Genomic DNA, 23,149 nt, shown 5'->3' with positions numbered 1-23,149 from the left:
TTGAATCATATTTGTGTGGAATCTAGACTCGCGTTATATTTCCATACATCTTTATCTAACACGTAGTTTTCAATTTTGTAATAGGACTTTTCAATTAAAATACTTTTAATGTAAGTTTTAAAGTTAGGAAATGGTAATCTTAATACATCGAGCATATAACCAGAAATAGAGACGAAATAAGGGCCATATATTCCTGGTAACACGTTAGCGATACAGCTTTTATAAATATCAACCCTCGTTTGCACTGAAATATGGACAGGCCAACTACTGACCTGTGTGTATGTCTCCGTATATTCCAAAAAATATTCTGTATTTATTGTAATAAAGATAATATCTCTAACAATGCCGTGCTGTTCTATTCGGTGGTGTGGGAAAAACAGTAAAACATATAATTACAAAACAAACGGAACCACATTTCATTGGTAATTAAATATAAAATATGTAATTTTGCAATTTTCGTCCATTGTAGCAAAGCTCAAGTTAACTGGTCGATAAGAAGTGAAACAGTTGACGACACCCATTGACGATACCCGTCAATTGTTTCGAACTCGGGCTAGCCAATCGGAGCGCAGTTGTCACAGTAATGATATGGCAGAATAGTTTTCAAACAAAATAAATGACATTTTGCCTCTATTTCTGGTTATATACTCGATGTCCTAATATATGCTCCGGAATCTTATTGTAAAAACGTATACATTTCCCCATAAAAGAATCGTTTACCTTAGTTAAACGAAATCATAGTACCATGAGTTTGGACTTACTTCTAAGATTTATATTATGGATATGGATCTTCTTTCTTAACGAAATTATGTTTATTGTTATTTTAATTAAGTAAATTATGTCCGAAACAATAACTGTCAAATAACTAATACTCGATCAAATTAAAAGATGCATGATGCGAATGAAGTTTCATCCGTGACATTGTTTTTTTTTATTTTAGTCGAATATTACTTATTTGACTGTAATTGTTTCGGACTACTGTCCGACGGAGAACGAGAGTAGAGCCGTGACCCAGCCCCAGCTCCGTGACCTCTCATTATCTGCTCATTTTGATCTTCTTTATTTGATCACTATATACGATTCCTGATCTTCTCTTTCTTTTCCCTTGTATCTTCCCTTCAATTATCACTCTCACGAATTCGTCATTTCGTAACAAATGTCCAAACATTGTTACCCTTCTTTTCTCTATTGTATACAAAAGATTTATTTCTTAAAAAAATGTGCCGTCACCCGATATAAAAATTAACGGTTGAATGACAGTCGCAGCGGAGGAGACATTGTTCCAGCTCTTCGCTACACTCAGGAATTCGTCTATACCGTCGAGCTTCAAAATGATACCATTGTCAGGCTCGACGGTGTATACTGGCTAGTGTGGACTAGCTTATACGTAAATTCGTGATATATCTATTATTATTATTATTATTAGAGTGGCTTCATTTGGGGCCTATGAGGCCCCTCATCACTGCGACCGTAAATGATCTATTGTGATCACCACTAATCACAGCTCGGAGCCAAGACCAACAGCATTAAGGAACTTTAGGACTTTCCTGGTTCCAACAGTCTTTATGTCCTCTGGGTGTGGCCTGTGCCTACCCAGTGTGGAACTTCTCAGGCCCATCAGAGGGCAGCACTGAGTTAGGAGATGCACAGGAGTTTCATCCGCCTCGTGGCAGAATCTACATTCTCTGTTTTCTTTCTGTCCAATATTTGACATGTGCTTATTCAAGGCACAATGTCCTGTTAAGGCTCTAGTCAGCATTCTGATGCCATTCCTGTCCAGTGACAGAGCTTCTCTACAGTGTTTGGCACTGAAGGCAGCTATCAGGGCTTTAGAATGCTCAAGACCCTAAGTGTCGTACTCCAGAACTCTGCTCAATACTCAAGTCAGAACTTGAGTATTGCAGTGAGCACTGGATATCATACTCAAGTCTTTGCCATTAGCGTCGTATTTCCAGTGCTTGAAATCATACTCAAGTCTGCTCAAATCCTGACTTGAGCATTGAGTAGAGTTCTGGAATACGACCCTTAGTCTGCAGCCACACGTCTCAGGAGATGTGGGAGCTCTCGTTCAGCAAAGTGAGTTTTGCCAGGCTGTGTGCTATTCCTATAAAGGGCTCAGGACGAATGAAGGCCTCCCTAGCACCAGCCTTTGCCAGTTCATCCGCTGCTTCATTACCCTGCGTGCTATACCTAAAATAGAATACTAAGAATGTCGATTTTTCTCTATCCAGGTGTAGCAAAGACGGTGACGAAGCAACGCGTGGAATCCCACTTCGATCTCGAGTTGCGTGCGTCCGTCATGCACGACATCGTCGATATGATGCCGGAGGGTATCAAGCAGAACAAGGCAAGGACCATCCTGCAGCATCTCTCAGAGGCTTGGCGGTGCTGGAAGGCAAATATTCCTTGGAAGGTGAGTGTGAACGCCGAGGTGTTAAACCTCATTATTATTGTAATTATATATTTGATTTCATACAGGGCACGTATCTTTGAGCTCCATGAACTTATTCTAAGGAAATTATGATGCCGACGATCTTGGCACGACACTACTGAACAAAAAAAAAAACAGAAGTCACATATTTGCAACATTTACGCCCGATTAGGATAGAAATATCCTACTAATTCAATTCTCAAAAAATTATTTACATTATTAAGATTAGTTTATGACTGAAATGACAACTATATACTGAAGTTGTAAGAGCGTTGTTAGCCAAAAAGAATTATTTATTTGTACATTTGCAGTACTTAAAATTAACAATGCCTTGTCAAACCAGGTGCCAGGTCTACCAACTCCGATCGAAAACATGATCCTCCGGTACGTGAAGATGAAGGCAGACTGGTGGACCAACACGGCGCATTACAACCGCGAGCGAATAAGGAGGGGCGCAACAGTCGACAAGACTGTCTGCAAGAAGAACCTGGGTCGCCTAACGAGGCTCTATCTCAAAGCAGAGCAGGAACGACAGCATAACTATTTGAAGGTATGACTATTCTAAAGTTTTTTTATCATCTGATGTCATGATGACTTTAAAGACCGGTCATTGCGCTTGCCGTTTACGTCGATGCTAAAGGACAACTAATGTTTTTAAAAGAAAATCCCGATAGAGTGAACGTAAACTGAACCAATTCCTTGCATTAAAAATAATGTACCGAAAAATTTGTCGTGATAAAGAGTACTATGAAGTACCCACTATTTTTGTGTCCATTAAACTCTGCTAGGTAGTGCAGTTACTAATATTATATAAGCATACAAATCTCAATATTTTGGATACTGACACACCACTTATATTTTTCGAGATACGTTTTAATGTAATGATATGATGGAGGATGGTTTTGCAAATTGCTATTTTTCAACAGGACGGTCCCTACATCTCCCCTGAAGAAGCAGTGGCGATATACACAACTACTGTGCATTGGCTGGAATCCCGCCGCTTCGCGCCTATACCTTTCCCGCCACTGTCATACAAACACGATACAAAACTCTTGATCCTCGCATTGGAACGATTGAAGGAGGCCTACAGCGTCAAATCCAGATTGAATCAGAGCCAGAGGGAGGAGCTGGGATTGATTGAACAGGCTTACGACAATCCACACGAAGCATTATCCAGGATTAAACGTCATTTGCTTACACAGAGGACTTTCAGAGAAGTAAAGTTTTATTTACAAATTTCACGATGGGATTTCAATAACTACTACTCCAGACTCCCCGTGTACATGAAAATGTATATAACATGTAATTCGGACTTTCGGACCCGGAGACAATAATAAAAATACCGCATTCAAATTAAGCGCTATACACTCCATTGGTCATATGATATGACTGTATTTTATATGACCAATAGAGTATCCACAAAAATCTCTTTAAAAAATGCAGGTTGAATTTTTCATACAAAACTGAGGGCACGCTTGCTATATTTAGTACGTTTTAATTACGTTGGAAGTTTCGCGCTTTTCCCATAGTAGTGTCCTGGGTTTTAGGAGAACAATAGAATATAACTTCGATATTTTTTTCTCTGTCAACACAAGGCAAAAAATGTGCCTTTGTTAAAAATATGACAATATTAAATGTCATTTGCTTAGCTACGAAATAAAGACAGGAGTTAGCACCGGCCCTGAAGTGGTTTTCTATGTCCTCTTTATGTGCTGATTCACTAGTGTCCCGTTTTGCTCGACGTGTACTTTTTAGTGTCGAAACATCTTTATTTAGAAATAAATGTAGATTATATATATCAATATGACAACTCCGTTTAATTTTTTTTATCAGGTGGGTATAGAGTTCATGGATTTATACTCCCACCTGGTTCCTGTGTATGACGTGGAACCGTTGGAGAAAATCACTGACGCGTATCTGGACCAATACCTGTGGTATGAAGCTGACAAAAGACGTTTACTGCCGCCGTGGGTGAAGCCTGCAGACACCGAACCTTCACCGTTGCTCGTTTATAAGTGGTGCCAAGGTAAGTATTGTTCTATAAATACAACCTATAAAAATTGCTGCGCTAAACAAATGTATGCCTACAGTGTTACGCCTCCGCCTTTAGCAGAAACGTTTTATGGTCATTGAATAGAACATTTTCGTCAGTAATAGAAGAAACATTCAAGAAAGGAAAGCAAGAAGACAGCGATTACCCAAAGTGTGCGTTGTGGCAAAGGAGATCTGTGGTCATACCATCCCCTTGTTACAAACCTCACTTTGGTTGATTGCACTATTCGCCGAATGAAAAAACACCGAAGAAATCGAAGAAACTACCTTTTAATATGGATTTCATTGCCGTATATTTCCAGTAGTTCCATGTACTGAGTTCCACATGGAGCAATTTGTAACCTTAAAATGTCTGTATTTATTCCCATTAGTTTCATGTAATTGTAAACTAGCTTTACACCTGATTTTTCTTCGAAGTCAGATCTTTAGATCCCCATTTCCAAGATGGACAAATGTTTTTAAAGAGTATAAATGCAGGACATGCGATAATAAAACACTTTTATTTTGCCTTTTATAAAAAAATCTCTTAAAATAGACTCTCGTGCAGAATTTGAAAACTAGATTATTGCCCATGCTTTCAAAACTAAAAAAAAACACTCACAATTTATTAACAAACAATAATGCGCCTTAGTAACACGTGTTAAATTAAATATACTTATTTTTCCAAACATCTCTCGGTTGATTCTATTCATCGAATAAGGAAACACTGAGAAAAACTACCTTTTAATATCGAATTAATTTGGCTTTAGCAACATGAATTCAAATGTATTTCTTCAAAATTTCTCATTTTATAGCATTGACCTACCAGTAAATAGACGTCGGGTTCGCGCTAAAAAGTGTCCGCACATGTAGGCCGTTAAAATCGCATACAGAGCGTCAATTGCGCAATAGTCTTTATAATAGTTTGTTCGAGTGACAGCGCGGTTGTCATTCATGCAGTAAACAATATATGCAGTACAAATAATAACTCGTAAAAATTACTGCAGTAAAGTGTGGAAACAGGATTTTGTATCATATTTTCACTAAACAAATATATTGTGTTATCATAGTTGTCTTTTAAAAGTGTTATTTTGTACAGTTTTATAGTATTTAATTTATATATAACTGAATCGTAAATATAAATTACAAAAGCACACGAAATAATGAAATAGCTAACTGGTTTTTTTCTACTCATTACATGCGCAAAAGATGGAAAGAGACCCAATACGTCAGTTTCAAGAAGCTTATATAAACTTCTTGGTCATTTTCAATTGTTCGAACCACAAGCAATTGAAATATTTAGAACAAAGAAACTGTAGAGTGGCTTTGATTTTAATTCTATTTTTAAAATGATTTTTTTATTAAACGTTAGCAATAACTAACAAAATATTGTTGAAGTCACATTTGCCCGAAATAACATTAGCTCGAATTTTCATAATGTGTTTTTACGAAGATTACAAAACAAAAGTTAATTTTGTCTATGTAAAAAGCATCAAATTACTCGAAAGCGTGACGGTTTTGTTATAAATCGGAATTACGGATATTTGAGTTTACCTTTAGTTAGAATATCGGTACATTTCTTATAGTACACGCTTATTTTCACATTTGTAGTAATAATTGTATGTATGTATCTGCCCAACTCTTTATTATACCTTTAAGTGAATTTGTACAAAATTCGACATAATAATATATATAAAAAAATTAATTAATATTTACGAGAAAGGTTATTCCATTACTCTTGTGTTCAAGTAATTTTCAGTCGAAGCTATAGAATATGGTGTTTTTGGGCCCTTAAATTTTTGTAAGCAAATTTAGGCAGTACTGCAATGACGTTACAATTTAAATTAAATGTTTTAGTTTTTTATATTTTGTTACACATCACTACGTTTGTATAGGTTAACCTCGGACATTTTTTTCGTGGTTTTTGTATTAGACCCGATGTCCATTTGTTGGTAGGTCATTGTTTTATAGTGAAAATGTAGCATTAAATAGTCCCGGTTCTACCAAGGAATATTTCCATCTGAACAATTTCTTATGAAATTTACTATTTTTTTGTGTGTTGACTTTCGAGATTGGTCTTGTATAGGCCTGCCAAATTTCAGTTGACACATTTAAGAAAACAACTATCATCAAATACGAAAAATGTTACAAACCATTTTTTCACAGGCATCAACAACCTGCAAGACGTATGGGAAGTCGGTGAGGGCGAATGCAATGTACTGCTGGAGTCGCGATTCGAAAAGCTGTACGAGAAGATCGATCTGACGTTACTCAATAGACTGCTGCGACTCATTGTCGACCATAACATCGCCGATTACATGACGGCTAAAAACAACGTCGTTATCAACTACAAGGTTTGTTACAAACGGCACAATTATTTGGTCTTTCCGCCCGACTAGTTTTTTCAACGCCATCTACAAGTGTGAATAGATGTATTTGCACTTATTTCAATTTACATTTGACCGAATTTACATTGCAAACGGAATGGAAGCCATTTTTTGTATACTCTGTCTTTTTTTGTACATGAAGTAAAATGACAGTTCATTACAAAGTGTTGCCCGCTTGCAAGCAGTTAGTGATTGCAGTCGATAAAGAAATATTCTATCGACAGAATTATGGTTACGCTTATGCAATAATAACCGACCTTGTTTCATTTGAATCATCATCGGCCCCATTATATGTCCAACTGCTGGGCACAGGTTCATTTGAATCTTCAATTTTGTAAGTTCATGCATACATACACTGCATTTAGAACCTTGATAAATTGAAAATACTGAGTTGACATATTTTAAGTTTTTCATTATAATTCAATATACACAGTAAAATGCATATGAATAAAAAATTGATTTCGATACTGGTAGGCCAACCGTCAAAATAAGAATAAAAAAGGCAATAACGCATATAAAATGTATATAATGTAATCATTACACCGTCGCGTGTTGTAATATTGACAATTCAGACATTTCTGGGAAAATTTTAACTTACGTCGTAATCTATCGATGAAACTGTCGACAACAATTACATATATGACTATTTACAATTTTATGAATGCTGGAAACCCTGAACATGTCATTTTACACTATTTTCAAAAAAGAACAAAAATATACAAAGGATAATGCAATTGTGTAAGGTACAAACTAGATACTATACGATATCTGCGGGAATTACCGAGACTTCGTGAGAATTCTCCGAAAGACGTGAGCGAGCTTTTCTTTGGCTCGTATCGAGTTTGTACCTTACACAATTGACATAAATTTCTTAAAGATGGCACTACGGCAAAAAGTCGTTAAAAAAAACCAAAACAAAGATCTGGAAGCAAAGCAAAGAGCGTCTGGCATGGCTTCCTAGAAGACGTTTGTTCGAATCCTGCCAGATGGAAGGAATTTTTTCTAAGTTTTCGATCTTTTTTATTAATAATTATAATACACTAGTGGAGTAATTTCATAAAAACATAATTGAATGTCATGGTGTTGAACATGACTTTTTTAAATTAATTTTTTTATTGAAACTGATATAAAAAAAAACTTAATTTACAGAAAGCTTACGGTTTCCATGAAGTTCTTCTATGGTTGTAAAAATTACTTTCTGTACCGCATGTTAAAGCCCTGGACTGTCTTCGACATCCTGCCTTTCTTCAATAAAATTCCTTATTGATTCAGGAAGTGGATTGTATATTTTCATAAAACTTATTCTATCTTCGTCTATCTGACTTATCTGACAAGAATATCGAACGCAACTGAACATTTTCAACTTAATTACGAATGAGACAATGAGAATAATTTTCACTTATACCAATACCGGTGTTTTCGACACCGTACCGGCCCTATCAATTGGCCGCTGACGCCGCTCAGCCAATCAGACCTCCCGAATTATTCATTCTTGCTCTGACGCGTACGGCCGTCCATAACACCGCGGCATTGTAAATTGAACCTTAGTTATTACTCCCTTCGCAACTATACTTTGAATTTCTACTTGCTATCAACGGTCTTAATAGATATCTACGCTCTAATGCCAAATGACTAACGAAATCAAATTCAACAGGACATGAACCATACAAACTCGTACGGCATCATTCGAGGCCTGCAATTCGCTTCGTTCATCGTTCAATACTATGGACTGGTGTTGGATCTTCTGGTCCTAGGTTTGCAACGAGCCAGCGAAATGGCCGGCCCACCTCAGCTGCCCAACGATTTCCTGTCCTACCAGGATAGACAGACCGAAACCGCCCATCCTATTCGCCTGTACTGCAGATATATCGATAGGATTCATATATTCTTCAAGTATGTCATTCACAATAACCATCATGCGCTTCTATTTTATTCTTAACTTGCGACTGACAACTGACGCTAGCTTCTGCCATTACTTGTTTGTTATTTAAAATATGTACGCATTGAGTTCTTCCTAAAATTATAACTATCAAGCACGTTTTTACTCATTTTGTTGGGCTGTTGAGAGGAAGAAATATTTAAATTCTCTTAGCTCTCGATCCAAATGTTTATAATTAATTTGGTTGTAGTCCAGTAACGCGGGACAAGGGCGAAAGCTTATGTATGTATTGTAGTCCAGTAATTAGTGACAAAGACTGGAACAAGTCCGCAGAAAAATCCGCACTGCTCGCAAACCAGCCAAAGATTTTAAACCTTTCACTAAATTGAAAGTGAAACTAACAAGAATATAAATCGTGTTTTTTCCCACAACGTTGCCATTGTAAATTCCGAAAAATAACATTACAGTAGAATAATAAATAATTCATTAACATCACAGTAGAATAAAAAAATACACCTGTTAAAAAACTTGTTAGTATTGGTAAAGTAGTTGTAGTGGGAGATGCTTATTCTGTGATATAAAATTGTTATAGGTGAATGATATGATAATAATCCTATTGATTAACGTATAGGTTCACGGCGGAAGAAGCTCGAGAGTTGATCCAGCGGTATCTGACCGAACACCCAGATCCAAACAACGAGAACATCGTCGGGTACAACAACAAGAAGTGCTGGCCACGAGACGCGCGCATGCGACTCATGAAGCATGACGTCAATCTGTAAGTATCACTTTCAAGTTGCTCTGACTTTCTTAAAGATTCCTTTTTCTTTTGAAATTCAAATTATCATGGGTCTTCTGTGTTAGATAAAAAGTTAGATTAGAAATATGTTCAGGGGGCAGAAAATATTTAGAGTACTTTGTAAAACATTACTTACAAGAAAAGTTTAAAACAGTTATACCGCGTGATGAAACCATGTTGATAATCTTTATATATTAAAATTATGTCGGAGAATTCACTCTTTCGGTTTAAAAAAATTACACAAATTGTAGGCTCCTTATATTTTGTAATTGCATTGTTTCGCCCCAGTCCGTGCTTCACTCGTACCGGGTTTGCTGAAAACCAGTGCTACAGGTTAGATTTTCTGCCCGTAGCTCAGAAGACCGTTTGCGTGCGCCACGACACGCATTTTTTTATCACTATATTTTTTTAAAATCATTATAAATTAAGTGTTTGACTCGTGCATTTCTACGCAATTTAATTTTTTGTGTTCACTTTTGTTGTATTGTATTTTAGTTTTGAAGTTTATAATATCAAGTGACGGGACGAACAAGTCGTGCGCTTTAAGGTAAACCATACGCCTGTCCATAACAGTTGCAGTGCCACTCAGAGCTGTAAATCGTAAACATATGAGGCAGTGTCCCACTGCCACTGTGGTCGTCAACCTGAGAGTTGACAGATCACATGTGCTTGTAATTTCACCAGCACCCTTACCCTTCAATACCGGGACACAGTAATGCTGACACATTACTGTTTGGCGGCAGAAATAGGTGAGGTGGCAGTGGACGACCTCTTTCACAAGGAGCGCTACTGCTACTAAAATGTAGTTTTAAGATCATGTGTGTCTCGGCGATTACGTAATAAAATAATTCTTATTCTAATTGCTTCAAATGTTCCTCATATGTAAACCGACTAATGTTATTTTATACCATCAGGGGCCGCGCTGTATTCTGGGACATAAAGAACCGGCTGCCTCGCTCGGTGACTACTATCCAATGGGAGAACAGCTTCGTCTCTGTTTACTCCAAGGACAACCCCAACCTGCTCTTCAATATGGCAGGTTTTGAATGCAGGATATTGCCTAAGGTATGCATCTTTACACAGCCTTTTATAGTTTTATTTATGTTGATAAGTTATTTAGTAAAAAAATACATGACATTGTAGGTGTGGTTATGTTACACTAGGCTTTTTCACGTCAGATATGAAAACCTAGACGCTTATCCTAGATGTATTGTCCACTTACCAAATAAAAAATAATAATTATATACGTTTATTTAAATGGTGGCCAAACATCGTGACATTCGGGGTAAACTTAAAAATTACAATTATTAAAGCGACATTTCTGATCAGCTGCTGGTAGCTGGTAAGGTGCCTAACTGAGTGAAGAAATAGATTTGTCACAGATGGCGCTACAGCAAAAGTCGTTCGTGTACTCTCACATCGTGTTTTCTCAATTGCATAATTTTTTAGTGACGACAGTGTTTGGTTTCACATGTAATATCATTTACCTGTTATCATCCTGAATGCAGCAATTCGCCTTATATAGCCGCTTTTCGGTACAAATAGGTTAAGCGATGGATCTACTCAAGCGGGCTTTATACAGACTGAAGCCTACCACTAGCATACGAATGCCTATCGGCTTCACCTACTGCTATGTATAGGCCTCCCATAGCACGTACCATCCACTCTGGGGGGTGTATTCCGAAACAATTACTGTCAAATAAGTAATACTACCGCCCACAATTTTATCGAAACTTTAATTTAACAGTGCCGAAGCCAACACGAGGAACTGTCCCATCGTGATGGGGTATGGAACCTGCAGAACGAAGTGACGAAAGAACGCACAGCGCAGTGCTACTTACGCGTCGACGACGAGTCTCTTGCTCGCTTCCACAACCGTGTCAGACAGATCCTCATGGCCTCTGGATCCACGACATTCACCAAGATTGTTAACAAGTGGAATACGGCTTTGATTGGTAAGTCATTTATTTCATAGTCCATAAGTTATTGTTCCAGTAATCACTGAAATATAAACACAAAAATGTTTTTTTTTTCACATCTCACGCTCATAGTTTTGTATATTCTTTGGGTTGTGGGAGTGAAGCAGAACTTTAGCTAGTTAAAGTATTTTTTCTTTACTTTTTAATATCATTTTTAAGACAGAAAAATTCCGTAGGATAATGACATAACTTAATTTATTTTTCTTTAATCACTAAAAACAAAATTCAATGGCGCGCTTGGCAGTTTTTATTGAAACATGTAAAAATGTTCTATAATCACTGTAGAATTAAAAAGTAAGGTGATTAACTCAGCAGAAATCCATTTAAACACGTATCATAATAATGTACTTTCAAAAATATAGTTTCTTTGCTTTTATGCACTAATAATAGTAATTTAAATAATCTTTACTTAATTAGTATTATAATAAAGATGAAAATTAATAATTAGGAATGAGTGCCGCTCAACTAAAAGCAAGTAAGATTCTTTTTGAATGCATTTTTTAAAAGTATTGATAATGATGAATCGCGTAGGGGTCCTGAAACCAGAGATTCTCTGTGCTCTGGAGGCGAACATCGATCGGGTACTTGCCGATCGCAAGATACCACGACGCTGCTCGTCTGAGAATACGCTTACTGATCCATAATAAGTATTCTATAAGAACCATTAATATAACTACTTTATGTAACACGCAATGTAATTTCCACAGGCTTAATGACTTACTTCAGAGAAGCAGTAGTCAACACTCAAGAGCTTCTAGATCTGTTGGTGAAATGCGAGAACAAGATTCAAACTCGTATTAAGATCGGTCTGAATTCGAAAATGCCTTCCCGTTTCCCACCCGTGGTGTTCTACACGCCGAAAGAACTTGGTGGACTTGGCATGCTTTCTATGGGCCATGTACTGATTCCACAGGTAAATAAACCATTGTTGTTGCATATTGTTAACTTACACTACATAAATCTATATATGTACCGATAATTAGATGCCTTTGAATAGCTTTGAAAATCAAAAAAAGTGCAAAGTGCGAGGCAAAAGTGTAAACCGAATTTAAATTACGATAAAAAAGTTGCAAGCACAGAACGGCTGTAGCGCATTGTGACGTCAAACTTAAATGGTGTAATGCAAGCTACATATCAATGATATTTTGCTAAAACTCACAACGCTTTTAAATAAATCTTGCGTTATACTCCGTCCCGTTCCCGTTCATATGGAGAAGAATCCGACGATTCATTGTAATAAACAATAAGAATTTGTTATAATTATTTATAATTTGTTTCATTTGACTATAATGTATTAGACAGGTACCAAAATTTATCAACTTGAATGATCTTCGTTACATAATCTCTTGACTCGATTAATATTGGCGCTAAACAGCATGTCGCTTCACTAAAATTACAAAATAAAAGAGTTCTTGCAATATTATATGCCTCGACTCGGAAAAGATGCAGTTTTCGATCAGGAGAGGCAATCAATACTTTGATGAGAAGCTTACTTTTAGGGACCATTATAATTTTCTAGTATCAAAAACTTGCAAAATGTTAGGATTTGTCACTAGAACTACTAAAGAATTTAAAAACCCCAAGACCCTCATTGCACTGTTTTAATACCTTAATTAGAAGCACTCTTGAGTATGCCTGTGTTGTATGGTCACCTTTCTACGAGGTTCACTCTAAACGTCTGGAAGGTGTACAGAACAGAGCTCTCAAAATAGTAAGTTACAGATCACACATGAGTCGCAAATTGTCGCGTTACGAAGAGAGGTTATCACATTTTAAGGTTATGTCCTTGAATTCCAGACTTAGGGTACAGTATCTTCTATATTTACATAAATTACTTCACGGCAGCCTTAAATCCTCAACTCTTCTGTCCCATATTAATTTTAACGTCAAGTGCAATCCACGACGCCTTCCTAGACCATTCGTATTGAATGTTTATACTAATAATACTTCTTTTTACAACCCTTTGCCGAGAATGTGTCGGGCCTACAATGCCTTATGGCTGATCCTGGCGATGATTTAGGGATGTATATATTTGATGGTAATATTAAAAGACTTCGCAATCGAATCCACAACCACCACGGTTTCTATCTTTCATAGTTGTAGTCATAGTAATTCTATTTTATTTAAGGTTACAGTTTTATTTATGCCTAAGTATTTTATATTAATTTACAAACAAATTATATTTTAAACAAAATTGTTTACTCATGATTGGTCATGCTGTATGTACATGTTTAGGTTTACATTCTAGAGTAGAACTAGTAGTAATGTTTAAGCTTTTGTTAACGAGTGAATGTAAACTGTTTTGTACATGTAATAAATAAATAAAATTAAATTTAAAAAAAATCAAAATCATGCCGCAGGAAGTATTGTATTGTTTTGTGTATAGTTGTATGTCAATAATTACGGAACTTTGGTGGCATGTGTCGGTCAAAGGTTAATAAATAGTTGGACGGAGTATGGTTGAAAAACTAATTTCGTAGTTGTTAAGGTGTATTGTTTGATGAATATAATATTTCAAATCAAATACTCAATACAATTTATGTCGGCCTGAGACGAAAGACTTCTTGGATAATGCCATCTTTTCCTCTGGAATTTACACTTGGTTATAGAAGAGGTAATAGAAGCTCGTCAGTATAGATGCCGAGGGAATAGGCTTACATAATATATCACCATTGACTTACAAAATCACAGACTATTTGTATTATTAGAGAAACAGAGGCAATGGACTACACGTCTAAAATACACAAATCCTGTTTGGCAAATTACTAAGAATACCTTTATCACCAGTAATAAGTAACGTTCTTTTCAGTCGGATCTTCGATGGTCGAAGCAAACGGACGTCGGTATCACTCACTTCCGCTCGGGTATGTCCCATGATGAGGATCAGCTGATCCCTAACTTGTACCGCTACATCCAGCCGTGGGAAGCCGAATTCGTCGACTCCCAGCGGGTATGGGCTGAGTACGCGCTTAAACGGCAGGAAGCCAATGCTCAGAACAGGTAAAGAAAGAAATGTATTAATAACACAAAAGAACTGTATGCAAACATGCTGAAAATAACTTTAAATCATAACGACCTAGAATATCGTCAAACAAAAGGTGATCACGCGGTCCCTCGTGTTTGTTTAAATACATTATATAAACGACGCGGTTCGAACTCGAGATCCTTTTGTTTCTGAAATACAAACGTTTGATATAATTGAGCAGAAGCAGCTGTTCATGCTTACTATATGGGCAAAACTTATAAACAATGATGAATCGCGTAGGGGTCCTGAAACCAGAGAATTTATGTGCTCTGGAGGCGGGTTGTAATCATGGACTTGCCGATCGCATGATACCACGATGCTGCCCGTTTGAGAATACGCTAGCTGATTTTTATTACACCTATACACAAGTCTAAAAAAGCTGTTTTGAAACCTAAATACTTTATACGTTTGTTATAGGCGCCTGACTTTGGAAGACTTGGAAGATTCATGGGATAGAGGCATTCCCAGGATTAATACGCTGTTCCAAAAAGATAGACACACACTCGCATATGACAAGGGATGGCGTATTCGTACTGAATTCAAACAGTATCAGGTATGAGAGCTTTTCAAGGCTGTTGATTAGGTCTATTGAAAAATAGTCTTGTGTTCCGTCCACAGAATGAACTAGTGTTACTACAGTAACTGTTAGGTTAATGTTATGTACGATTACATAATTGTCATTTTTTTATATAATAACAAGTCACGGGACGAACAAGTCCTGCACCTGATGGTAAGCTACACGCCTGTCCATAACAGTTGTAGTGCCACACAGAGCTTAAATCGCAAAGATCTAAGGGACACTGCACTGCGCCCGTCAATCTGAGACATAAGTTGACAGGGGCCTGTAATTTCACTATTATTACGGATAATAGCAGTAACAAATACGACAAATTCTTCTTACGCGATACATGCTATAAAAAAAGATGGCCGTTTTAGAGCATTTTATAAATTCACGCTAAGAACAAACTCATGTTCAAGATTCTACCCCTTCCGCTTGCTGTATACCAGTCTAGGTGGTTGATGAAAAACGGCCGAAGTTACGGCTAAATAAATTCTGTATTTATCTTTCATTACTTCCTCTAGGTGCTGAAACAGAACCCGTTCTGGTGGACCCACCAACGCCACGACGGCAAGCTGTGGAACTTGAACAACTATCGTACAGATATGATACAAGCGCTCGGTGGAGTTGAGGGTATTCTCGAGCATACACTTTTCAAGGGCACTTACTTCCCCACTTGGGAAGGTCTCTTCTGGTAATTAGATTTCATTTTTACTTAATAATATTGAGGGAGTGAATATGTTTGTTTCTTTGCTAATTTTGAAAACCTACACAGGGAGAAAGCCTCCGGTTTCGAAGAGTCGATGAAGTACAAAAAGCTGACGAACGCGCAGCGATCCGGTTTGAACCAGATCCCAAACCGTCGTTTTACTTTGTGGTGGTCACCCACTATCAACAGGGCTAACGTCTACGTCGGTTTCCAGGTAAATTTAATTATGTATTCTTTTGTAATCGGGGTACTGACCCCGATTCAGAACTCTTCGATATCCTAACCGAATCGTTCGATTGGAAAGCATTCTCGAATCGAAGAGCGCTTTCCGAGCTATTCAGAACATTCGAGTTAAAACGTTCGATTCGGATTCGGATACGATATCGTTATCCAACAGCGTTTACGGAGTTAGTCGGTGAAATAGATTATAAGAGAGTTGAAAATTCTTACATTTTTATGACTTTAGAGGCCTAAAATATAGGAATGAATTAGTCTCGCATTAAAATAAATTAATAAATTTTAACAAAATCCAGATTTTATTCAAAATAATAAAAGATTTCCTTATTAAATTCTTTCTTTATAAACATTCGGACGTTCGGTAACTTTTGTTCGATAACTGTATTCTGAATAACATCTGTAGCCTTTGCCGATCGAGAACTACGAGTAATCGTACGGGTGTGACGTCATTTCGGTTCGGTTTCGAATACGACGGTTTGACGTTCGATTCGGTTATTGTGAATAAAAATGAAAAGAAATCGTACGATATCTAATCCAATCGGTCGACAACAGAGTTATCGTAAGGTTCTGAATCGACCTGCAGGTGATTTTATTATACAGTATAAAATTGCTACAATGCTATTTTAGGTTTACAAAAAAATAACGAGAATTTCTTACCTCAGAACCGCATTCAACTTAAGCGGAATAAATAAGTGTTACATAAGGGACCACATCAAACCTGATGAAACCGTGACTTTAGTATTTAAAAAACATGCTATAGTTTTGGCTTAATGTAGGAGAACGATTGAAAAAAGAATAAGAACAACAACAAAAATATCGACAAATAAAAAGCTTTTTTGTACTAGGTGCAACTGGATCTGACAGGCATCTTCATGCACGGCAAGATTCCCACGCTGAAAATCTCGCTCATTCAAATCTTCAGGGCTCACTTGTGGCAGAAAGTCCACGAATCCATTGTCATGGACTTGTGTCAGGTACGTTTGTAATAAATAATACTTTACCCCTATTGTAAATTGCTCATGGCTAAGATTTTGAATTTATTATAGACCTACTTTCTTACATAAAAAAGTTTAAGAAGTTTGTGTCGACACGGAAGGGTTATGAGCGAAAATGAATCAATGAAAGCTATCCTCGCGACCTAAGCAAATCTATTATAGATTTCGGAGACGGGAGTTCAACCTAAACTGGTAGACTTATGCTCGAACAAATACGCACTGTTGTGGCCGCTATTGCCGTTTGACAACGCTTTTGTCTACTTATAGGTATTCGATCAAGAACTGGACGCTCTAGAGATAGAGACAGTGCAAAAGGAGACTATACATCCTCGAAAGTCGTATAAGATGAACTCCTCGTGCGCAGACATTCTGCTCTTCTCCGCTTACAAGTGGAACGTATCCAGGCCTTCGCTGCTCGCTGACACCAAGTGAGTTGATATTTATATGACTGAGTATGTTCCTATTTTTGGTATATTGTTAACCAATGTACAATTTTTTTGTAACTTGGTTGACAGATTAAAAATGCATACCCAATGTAAAAATTGGACATGTCACATACTATATGAAATGGACTACAAGTTCAGCTTTAATTCCCTGTATCAATTTGATCATTAACCCCGTTTTACTAAGCTTCAAGTTATTCAAAAGAATCAAAACAATATAACTTTTACAGAGACACAATGGACAACACAACCACGCAGAAGTACTGGCTTGACATTCAATTACGTTGGGGCGACTACGACTCCCACGACATCGAGCGCTACGCCCGCGCCAAGTTCCTCGACTACACCACTGACAACATGTCCATATACCCCTCACCTACTGGATTGCTTATTGCCATCGATCTAGCGTACAATTTGCACAGGTTCGTAAGCTATCGCAGGTTCTGTTTTGCTTTTCATGTCAGTAAATTGTTTAGTAAAAGTATTTTACATGTTACTAATAATCTATGTTTGTATTAAACTGCCCATTCACTACCAGCATGGCAGTCAGCCGCGTAGGCAGGAGACTGACTACTCACACACTATCCTGCGGCCAACGTATAGTCTCGCAGGACGCATTGCAGGATGGACTGCACGCTGAGACTACATTCATAATCCTGCATTACGCTGCGGACTGTATTGCAGGATAATCAATATCCCCTTTTAGAGATTTTGATACATTATCCTTCACTTGATGTTGTGGGAGCTTAAAATCTTGCCATTTCTTATAGTTACACTCTTTCAGCGCATACGGCAACTGGTTCCCGGGCTGCAAGCCATTGATCCAGCAGGCCATGGCAAAAATCATGAAGGCCAACCCCGCGTTGTACGTGCTGCGCGAGCGCATCCGCAAAGCGCTGCAGCTTTACTCCAGCGAACCCACAGAACCCTACCTCAGCAGCCAGAACTACGGCGAGCTATTCTCCAATCAGATTATCTGGTAAGTCTCTTGTATTGTCAATACACTTTGAATTGTCATTTACAGACCCATTTCACAGTATACAGGTTGAGCTAAATAAAAGTGCAGCTAATATAATTTCTATCTGTGTACATATCTAAGTACATTACCAACAGCTAAAGCTATTATGAATGACCTGTTACTTTAATGTCTTAACGCAACCCCTTTTCTATCCGTAAATATTAGGATGCTATTCTGTCCGGAGATGTTTTCCCCAGGCTTAGCATATATTTCTGTATTTTGACCAATCTTGGTTAACTCTAAAAAAGCCAATATTTATTAATTTTCTAATGCAACATGTAGGTTCGTGGACGACACAAACGTGTACCGCGTGACCATCCACAAGACTTTCGAGGGCAACTTGACGACGAAGCCGATCAACGGCGCCATCTTCATCTTCAACCCACGCACGGGACAACTGTTCCTCAAGATCATCCACACCAGCGTGTGGGCCGGTCAAAAGCGTCTAGGACAGGCGAGTTCTTTTACAATTTTTTTTATTATTAATACAAATTCGAGAAACTGGAAAACAACAATAAATCAGCTAACTGCTTGTAACTTGGAACAAAGTCAACATAGAAACATAAACATTTGCTAAAGAAACTTACACACATATTGGAAAATGGCAATAATTAGATGGATGATAGATAGATAGAGAGATATTAAATAGCAGCTGTAGTTAATATAATTATATATAATTTCTTCTTTCTTTGCAGCTCGCGAAATGGAAGACTGCAGAAGAAGTGGCTGCATTGATTCGGTCACTGCCCGTTGAAGAACAGCCCAAGCAGATCATTGTCACTAGAAAGGGAATGTTGGACCCGCTTGAGGTGAGACTGGAAACTAATATACAAACATGCTACTAAAATGTAATCTTAAACTGATGGACGCTGTTAACTTGGTATAATTAATTTCAAAGGAACACTGGTTTTTTTTAAATGCTCCCTCATTACGTTTTTCCACTTTTCATGGTGTGAAGTGACTTGCTTCTGTGACCACCGGTTTTCGTTTCGGGTCTATTCGCCTTGCTGGAGCTCTCCACTTGGCGCGTTTACTCTCCATTTTGCCTAAGCTTTTTAAAGCTATATTTTGAAAGAAGTGATTATGAAAAATAATACTCTAGTTAGTTCTTTGACTAAATTTTCAAAAAACCCTAGAATGAAAAATTGTTGCATAATATGCCACTATAACGAGTAAGTTCTCGTATACGAATATACTGGTGATATATACGTAATCCTATAATTAATTCCCCAGGTGCACTTGTTGGACTTCCCGAACATCGTGATCAAAGGCTCGGAACTGCAGTTACCATTCCAGGCGTGCCTCAAGGTGGAGAAGTTCGGCGACCTCATTCTGAAAGCAACAGAACCCCAAATGGTGTTATTCAACTTGTACGATGATTGGTTGAAGACTATCTCGTCTTACACTGTACGTATGCCTATAGAAAATTATAGTTAAATGATGCGTAAAGTTAAAGCTTAAGATTTAGCGATCTTAATGATACAACTACTTTGAAGTGTATATTCCGTGATACTGGCATATAGGAATATCATTATAACAATAAAGTATCCCTTCAATTATGAAGATGCCATTATTTTATATATTTTATTGTCATTAGTTGATGGCAGCCATAGGGATTTTGTGCGATATCTATTACATAACTAGAAGTATGCTTCTATATGGGTTCATAATATGGGTTGGGCCTCTTTGGAACCGAAAGTCGCACAGTAAACATATCTAACACTTATTCCAGGCGTTCAGTCGTCTCATCCTTATTCTGCGTGCGCTCCACGTAAATACAGAGCGGACCAAGGTTCTTCTCAAGCCTGACAAAACAACATTGACTGAACCGCATCACATCTGGCCTACTCTGTCCGATGACGACTGGATCAAAGTGGAAGTTCAATTGAAAGACTTGATACTTGCTGATTACGGCAAGAAGAACAAGTAAGTCTCATTAACTTATGAGAGAATTTAAAATAAGTCTATTTTTTCAAACAATCATAATTATTATAGCCAATAAACATGTATGTGTATTTTTTATATTTGTGCATACGTTATTGACGTTACTGCAATTATTCGTGTATTAAATAATGTAATCCTTTCATTTCCAAACACTAGGCAAAGTCTCAATGTGTTTTTTTTCTAGTTAAGTAACACCTACTCACTTTTTCAGTGTAAACGTAGCGTCACTGACCCAATCGGAAATCCGAGACATTATTCTGGGTATGGAGATCTCGGCGCCATCAGCACAACGTCAACAAATCGCAGAGATCGAGAAGCAAAGCAAGGAACAAAGTCAACTCACTGCCACAACCACCCGAACGGTTAACAAACACGGAGATGAGATTATCACTTCCACTACCAGTAACTACGAGTCTCAGACGTTCAGGTGCGTAAAGCAATTGTTTTCTTTAATAACGTAAATCCGGTGCTGGTCATGGAGACATAGGATCTACTGTATTGCGTTAGCTGTCCCTGTGTTTTGCTTTACGATAGACAAGGCTGTTATACCCAAGCGGGTTCTGCTCACCCAGAAGCCCTAGTCAATAATGAAGGAAAACATCGTGATGAAATTGCACGTCGATGTAGGTTCACAATCCTTTTTCAAACGTCTGAAGTCCCCAACGTGCAAGGCCGGACTATGGCTTAAACCCTAGAAGGGCCATGTTTAACACTGCAACATATAATGAGTGGGCAATGATTTCAAGTTTTTTATCTAATATGTTTGCGAATTGCGAAACTCACCCAGTGAAGAAAATTATTATAACCTTTGATGCAGTATTTATTGAAAATACGCTCTTACATATAAATAGTTATCTTCAGGCAGATTGGAAGACAGGCGATGTTTGTAGCAATTTACCGGATCTTTGGAGTCTATATCGAAGCTGCTTAATAAATAATAGTGTAGAAAGAGGAGAGAATTTTGTTTAAGCTATTATTGTCTATTTCTTCTAGTTCAAAGACGGAATGGCGCGTAAGAGCTATCTCCGCGACGAATCTACACTTGCGAACTAACCACATTTACGTGAGCTCTGATGATATCAAGGAGAGTGGTTACACTTACATCCTGCCAAAGAATTTGCTCAAGAAATTCGTGACAATATCGGATCTTCGGTCGCAGGTAAGAGATGTTACTGCTAGATGTATTATTTAATCATTTTTATAAATAAACATTAATTTTCGTTTACACGTTATGTACCCTGTATAATTTTAAGTAAGTATTAAATTCAAAATATGTCAGGTAAAACTATGTATATTAATGTTTAGTTTCAGTGTAATAGTTACTGAAAAAAGTGCTTTTGGCAGAGGTATTATTAAAGTAATGGTAGTAAAATTATCAATTTTTTTATGTAGATCGCGTGCTACTTATACGGCACGTCGCCCGCGGACAACCCGATGGTCCGCGAGGTACACTGTGCGGTTCTACCGCCGCAGTGGGGCACGCACCAGCAGGTGCACCTGCCACGGCAGCTGCCTAAGCACCCCGCGCTCGCGCACCTACAGCCACTCGGCTGGATGCACACGCAGCCTAACGAGCTGCCGCAGCTCTCGCCGCAGGTAATTAATTACTTTACTGTTAAAATTTACATGAACAAAGTGAAATAATCTTCCACGCGAAAAATGGAACACCATCCTTTCAAGACCAATTGGTTCTAATGATTACACTAATTGTTACGGTGTTGATTTTTATTCGAATATCTATTTTCTTATCAGGATATTACAACACACGCAAAAGTCATGGCCGAGAATCCAACCTGGGACGGCGAGAAGACAATCATCATTACGTGCTCATTCACACCAGGGTCATGCTCCCTCACCGCGTACAAACTTACACCTAGCGGCTACGAATGGGGTTCGCGTAATACGGACCGTGGAAATAACCCTAAAGGCTATTTGCCCAGTCATTATGAAAGAGTGCAAATGTTACTATCTGATCGTTTCCTGGGATACTTCATGGTTCCATCACAGGGCAGTTGGAATTACAACTTTATGGGTAAGTTTCAATTCAATCGTTTTATTTCAGAGGCTTGTCTTCTGACTTCGTTACGTATAGTATTATTACATCTATGATATATTAGCTCTTGTAAAACGAACTTTGTCTAAGTAACAAATTACGAAGTAAATTCAAAGTTTAATTTACTTTGTTAAACTTGGGCAAAATTCGTTAAGTACATACGAAAAACTTAGTCGGCGACGTCTTTGCTCAGTCGAAGTTAGATTGTTTTATAAATCTCAGCAATAGTACATAACAGTTGCAAAAGCAGTGTGATTGGTAAGACATTCTAGTCTCCTTTGATTTTAAATCAGCAAATCACTATAATTATGCTATAATTTTCTCAGGTGTACGCCACGATCCGAACATGAAGTATGGCGTACAATTGGGCAATCCACGCGAATTTTACCATGAAGTTCATCGACCGGCGCATTTCATGAATTTTGCAGCCATGGAGGACGCCACAGCGCCGACTTTGGCCGCCGACAGAGAAGACTTCTTTGCTTAAAGCTGTGCTAGTAGATAAGGTGAATATAATATTTTATGCATAAGTTTGAATTGAATTGTATATAAGACTTAATAAAAGTTTTAATAAATTCAAGAAGTGCATTTTTATTTAGTTGCAAATTTTTTACAAAGCAGGGATGTTACAACATTTGGATTGTCTTCGAACTTTGCACA

At 37.7% G+C, this 23,149-nt stretch overlaps 1 protein-coding gene across 1 annotated transcript in view; it reads left to right on the top strand.

Moving 5' to 3' along the window:
• The window catches only part of LOC113236039 (pre-mRNA-processing-splicing factor 8), a 33,245-nt gene extending 10,233 nt beyond the window's left edge, over nucleotides 1-23,012 (top strand). Inside the window, exons 9-35 of the mRNA XM_026471981.1 lie at nucleotides 2,232-2,413; nucleotides 2,775-2,981; nucleotides 3,358-3,648; nucleotides 4,265-4,457; nucleotides 6,629-6,816; nucleotides 8,504-8,742; nucleotides 9,360-9,506; nucleotides 10,442-10,592; nucleotides 11,275-11,482; nucleotides 12,214-12,419; nucleotides 14,316-14,506; nucleotides 14,949-15,084; nucleotides 15,615-15,784; nucleotides 15,866-16,013; nucleotides 16,882-17,010; nucleotides 17,299-17,459; nucleotides 17,705-17,896; nucleotides 18,259-18,453; nucleotides 18,775-18,946; nucleotides 19,188-19,301; nucleotides 19,726-19,899; nucleotides 20,225-20,418; nucleotides 20,648-20,863; nucleotides 21,430-21,595; nucleotides 21,829-22,032; nucleotides 22,189-22,468; nucleotides 22,816-23,012. Coding sequence (XP_026327766.1) covers nucleotides 2,232-2,413; nucleotides 2,775-2,981; nucleotides 3,358-3,648; nucleotides 4,265-4,457; nucleotides 6,629-6,816; nucleotides 8,504-8,742; nucleotides 9,360-9,506; nucleotides 10,442-10,592; nucleotides 11,275-11,482; nucleotides 12,214-12,419; nucleotides 14,316-14,506; nucleotides 14,949-15,084; nucleotides 15,615-15,784; nucleotides 15,866-16,013; nucleotides 16,882-17,010; nucleotides 17,299-17,459; nucleotides 17,705-17,896; nucleotides 18,259-18,453; nucleotides 18,775-18,946; nucleotides 19,188-19,301; nucleotides 19,726-19,899; nucleotides 20,225-20,418; nucleotides 20,648-20,863; nucleotides 21,430-21,595; nucleotides 21,829-22,032; nucleotides 22,189-22,468; nucleotides 22,816-22,976 — 5,015 coding nt within the window. The 3' untranslated portion in view covers nucleotides 22,977-23,012. The remainder of the gene's footprint in view (nucleotides 1-2,231; nucleotides 2,414-2,774; nucleotides 2,982-3,357; nucleotides 3,649-4,264; nucleotides 4,458-6,628; nucleotides 6,817-8,503; nucleotides 8,743-9,359; nucleotides 9,507-10,441; nucleotides 10,593-11,274; nucleotides 11,483-12,213; nucleotides 12,420-14,315; nucleotides 14,507-14,948; nucleotides 15,085-15,614; nucleotides 15,785-15,865; nucleotides 16,014-16,881; nucleotides 17,011-17,298; nucleotides 17,460-17,704; nucleotides 17,897-18,258; nucleotides 18,454-18,774; nucleotides 18,947-19,187; nucleotides 19,302-19,725; nucleotides 19,900-20,224; nucleotides 20,419-20,647; nucleotides 20,864-21,429; nucleotides 21,596-21,828; nucleotides 22,033-22,188; nucleotides 22,469-22,815) is intronic.
• The last annotated feature ends 137 nt before the right edge of the window (nucleotides 23,013-23,149 follow it).

The sequence above is a fragment of the Hyposmocoma kahamanoa genome, unplaced genomic scaffold (genome assembly GCF_003589595.1).
Source record: "Hyposmocoma kahamanoa isolate Upper Pololo Valley unplaced genomic scaffold, ASM358959v1 88, whole genome shotgun sequence".
NCBI classification, from domain to species: Eukaryota; Metazoa; Arthropoda; class Insecta; order Lepidoptera; family Cosmopterigidae; genus Hyposmocoma; species Hyposmocoma kahamanoa.
Note: the sequence above shows the minus strand (reverse complement) of the source record. Positions and strands in the feature narration are given on the sequence as shown.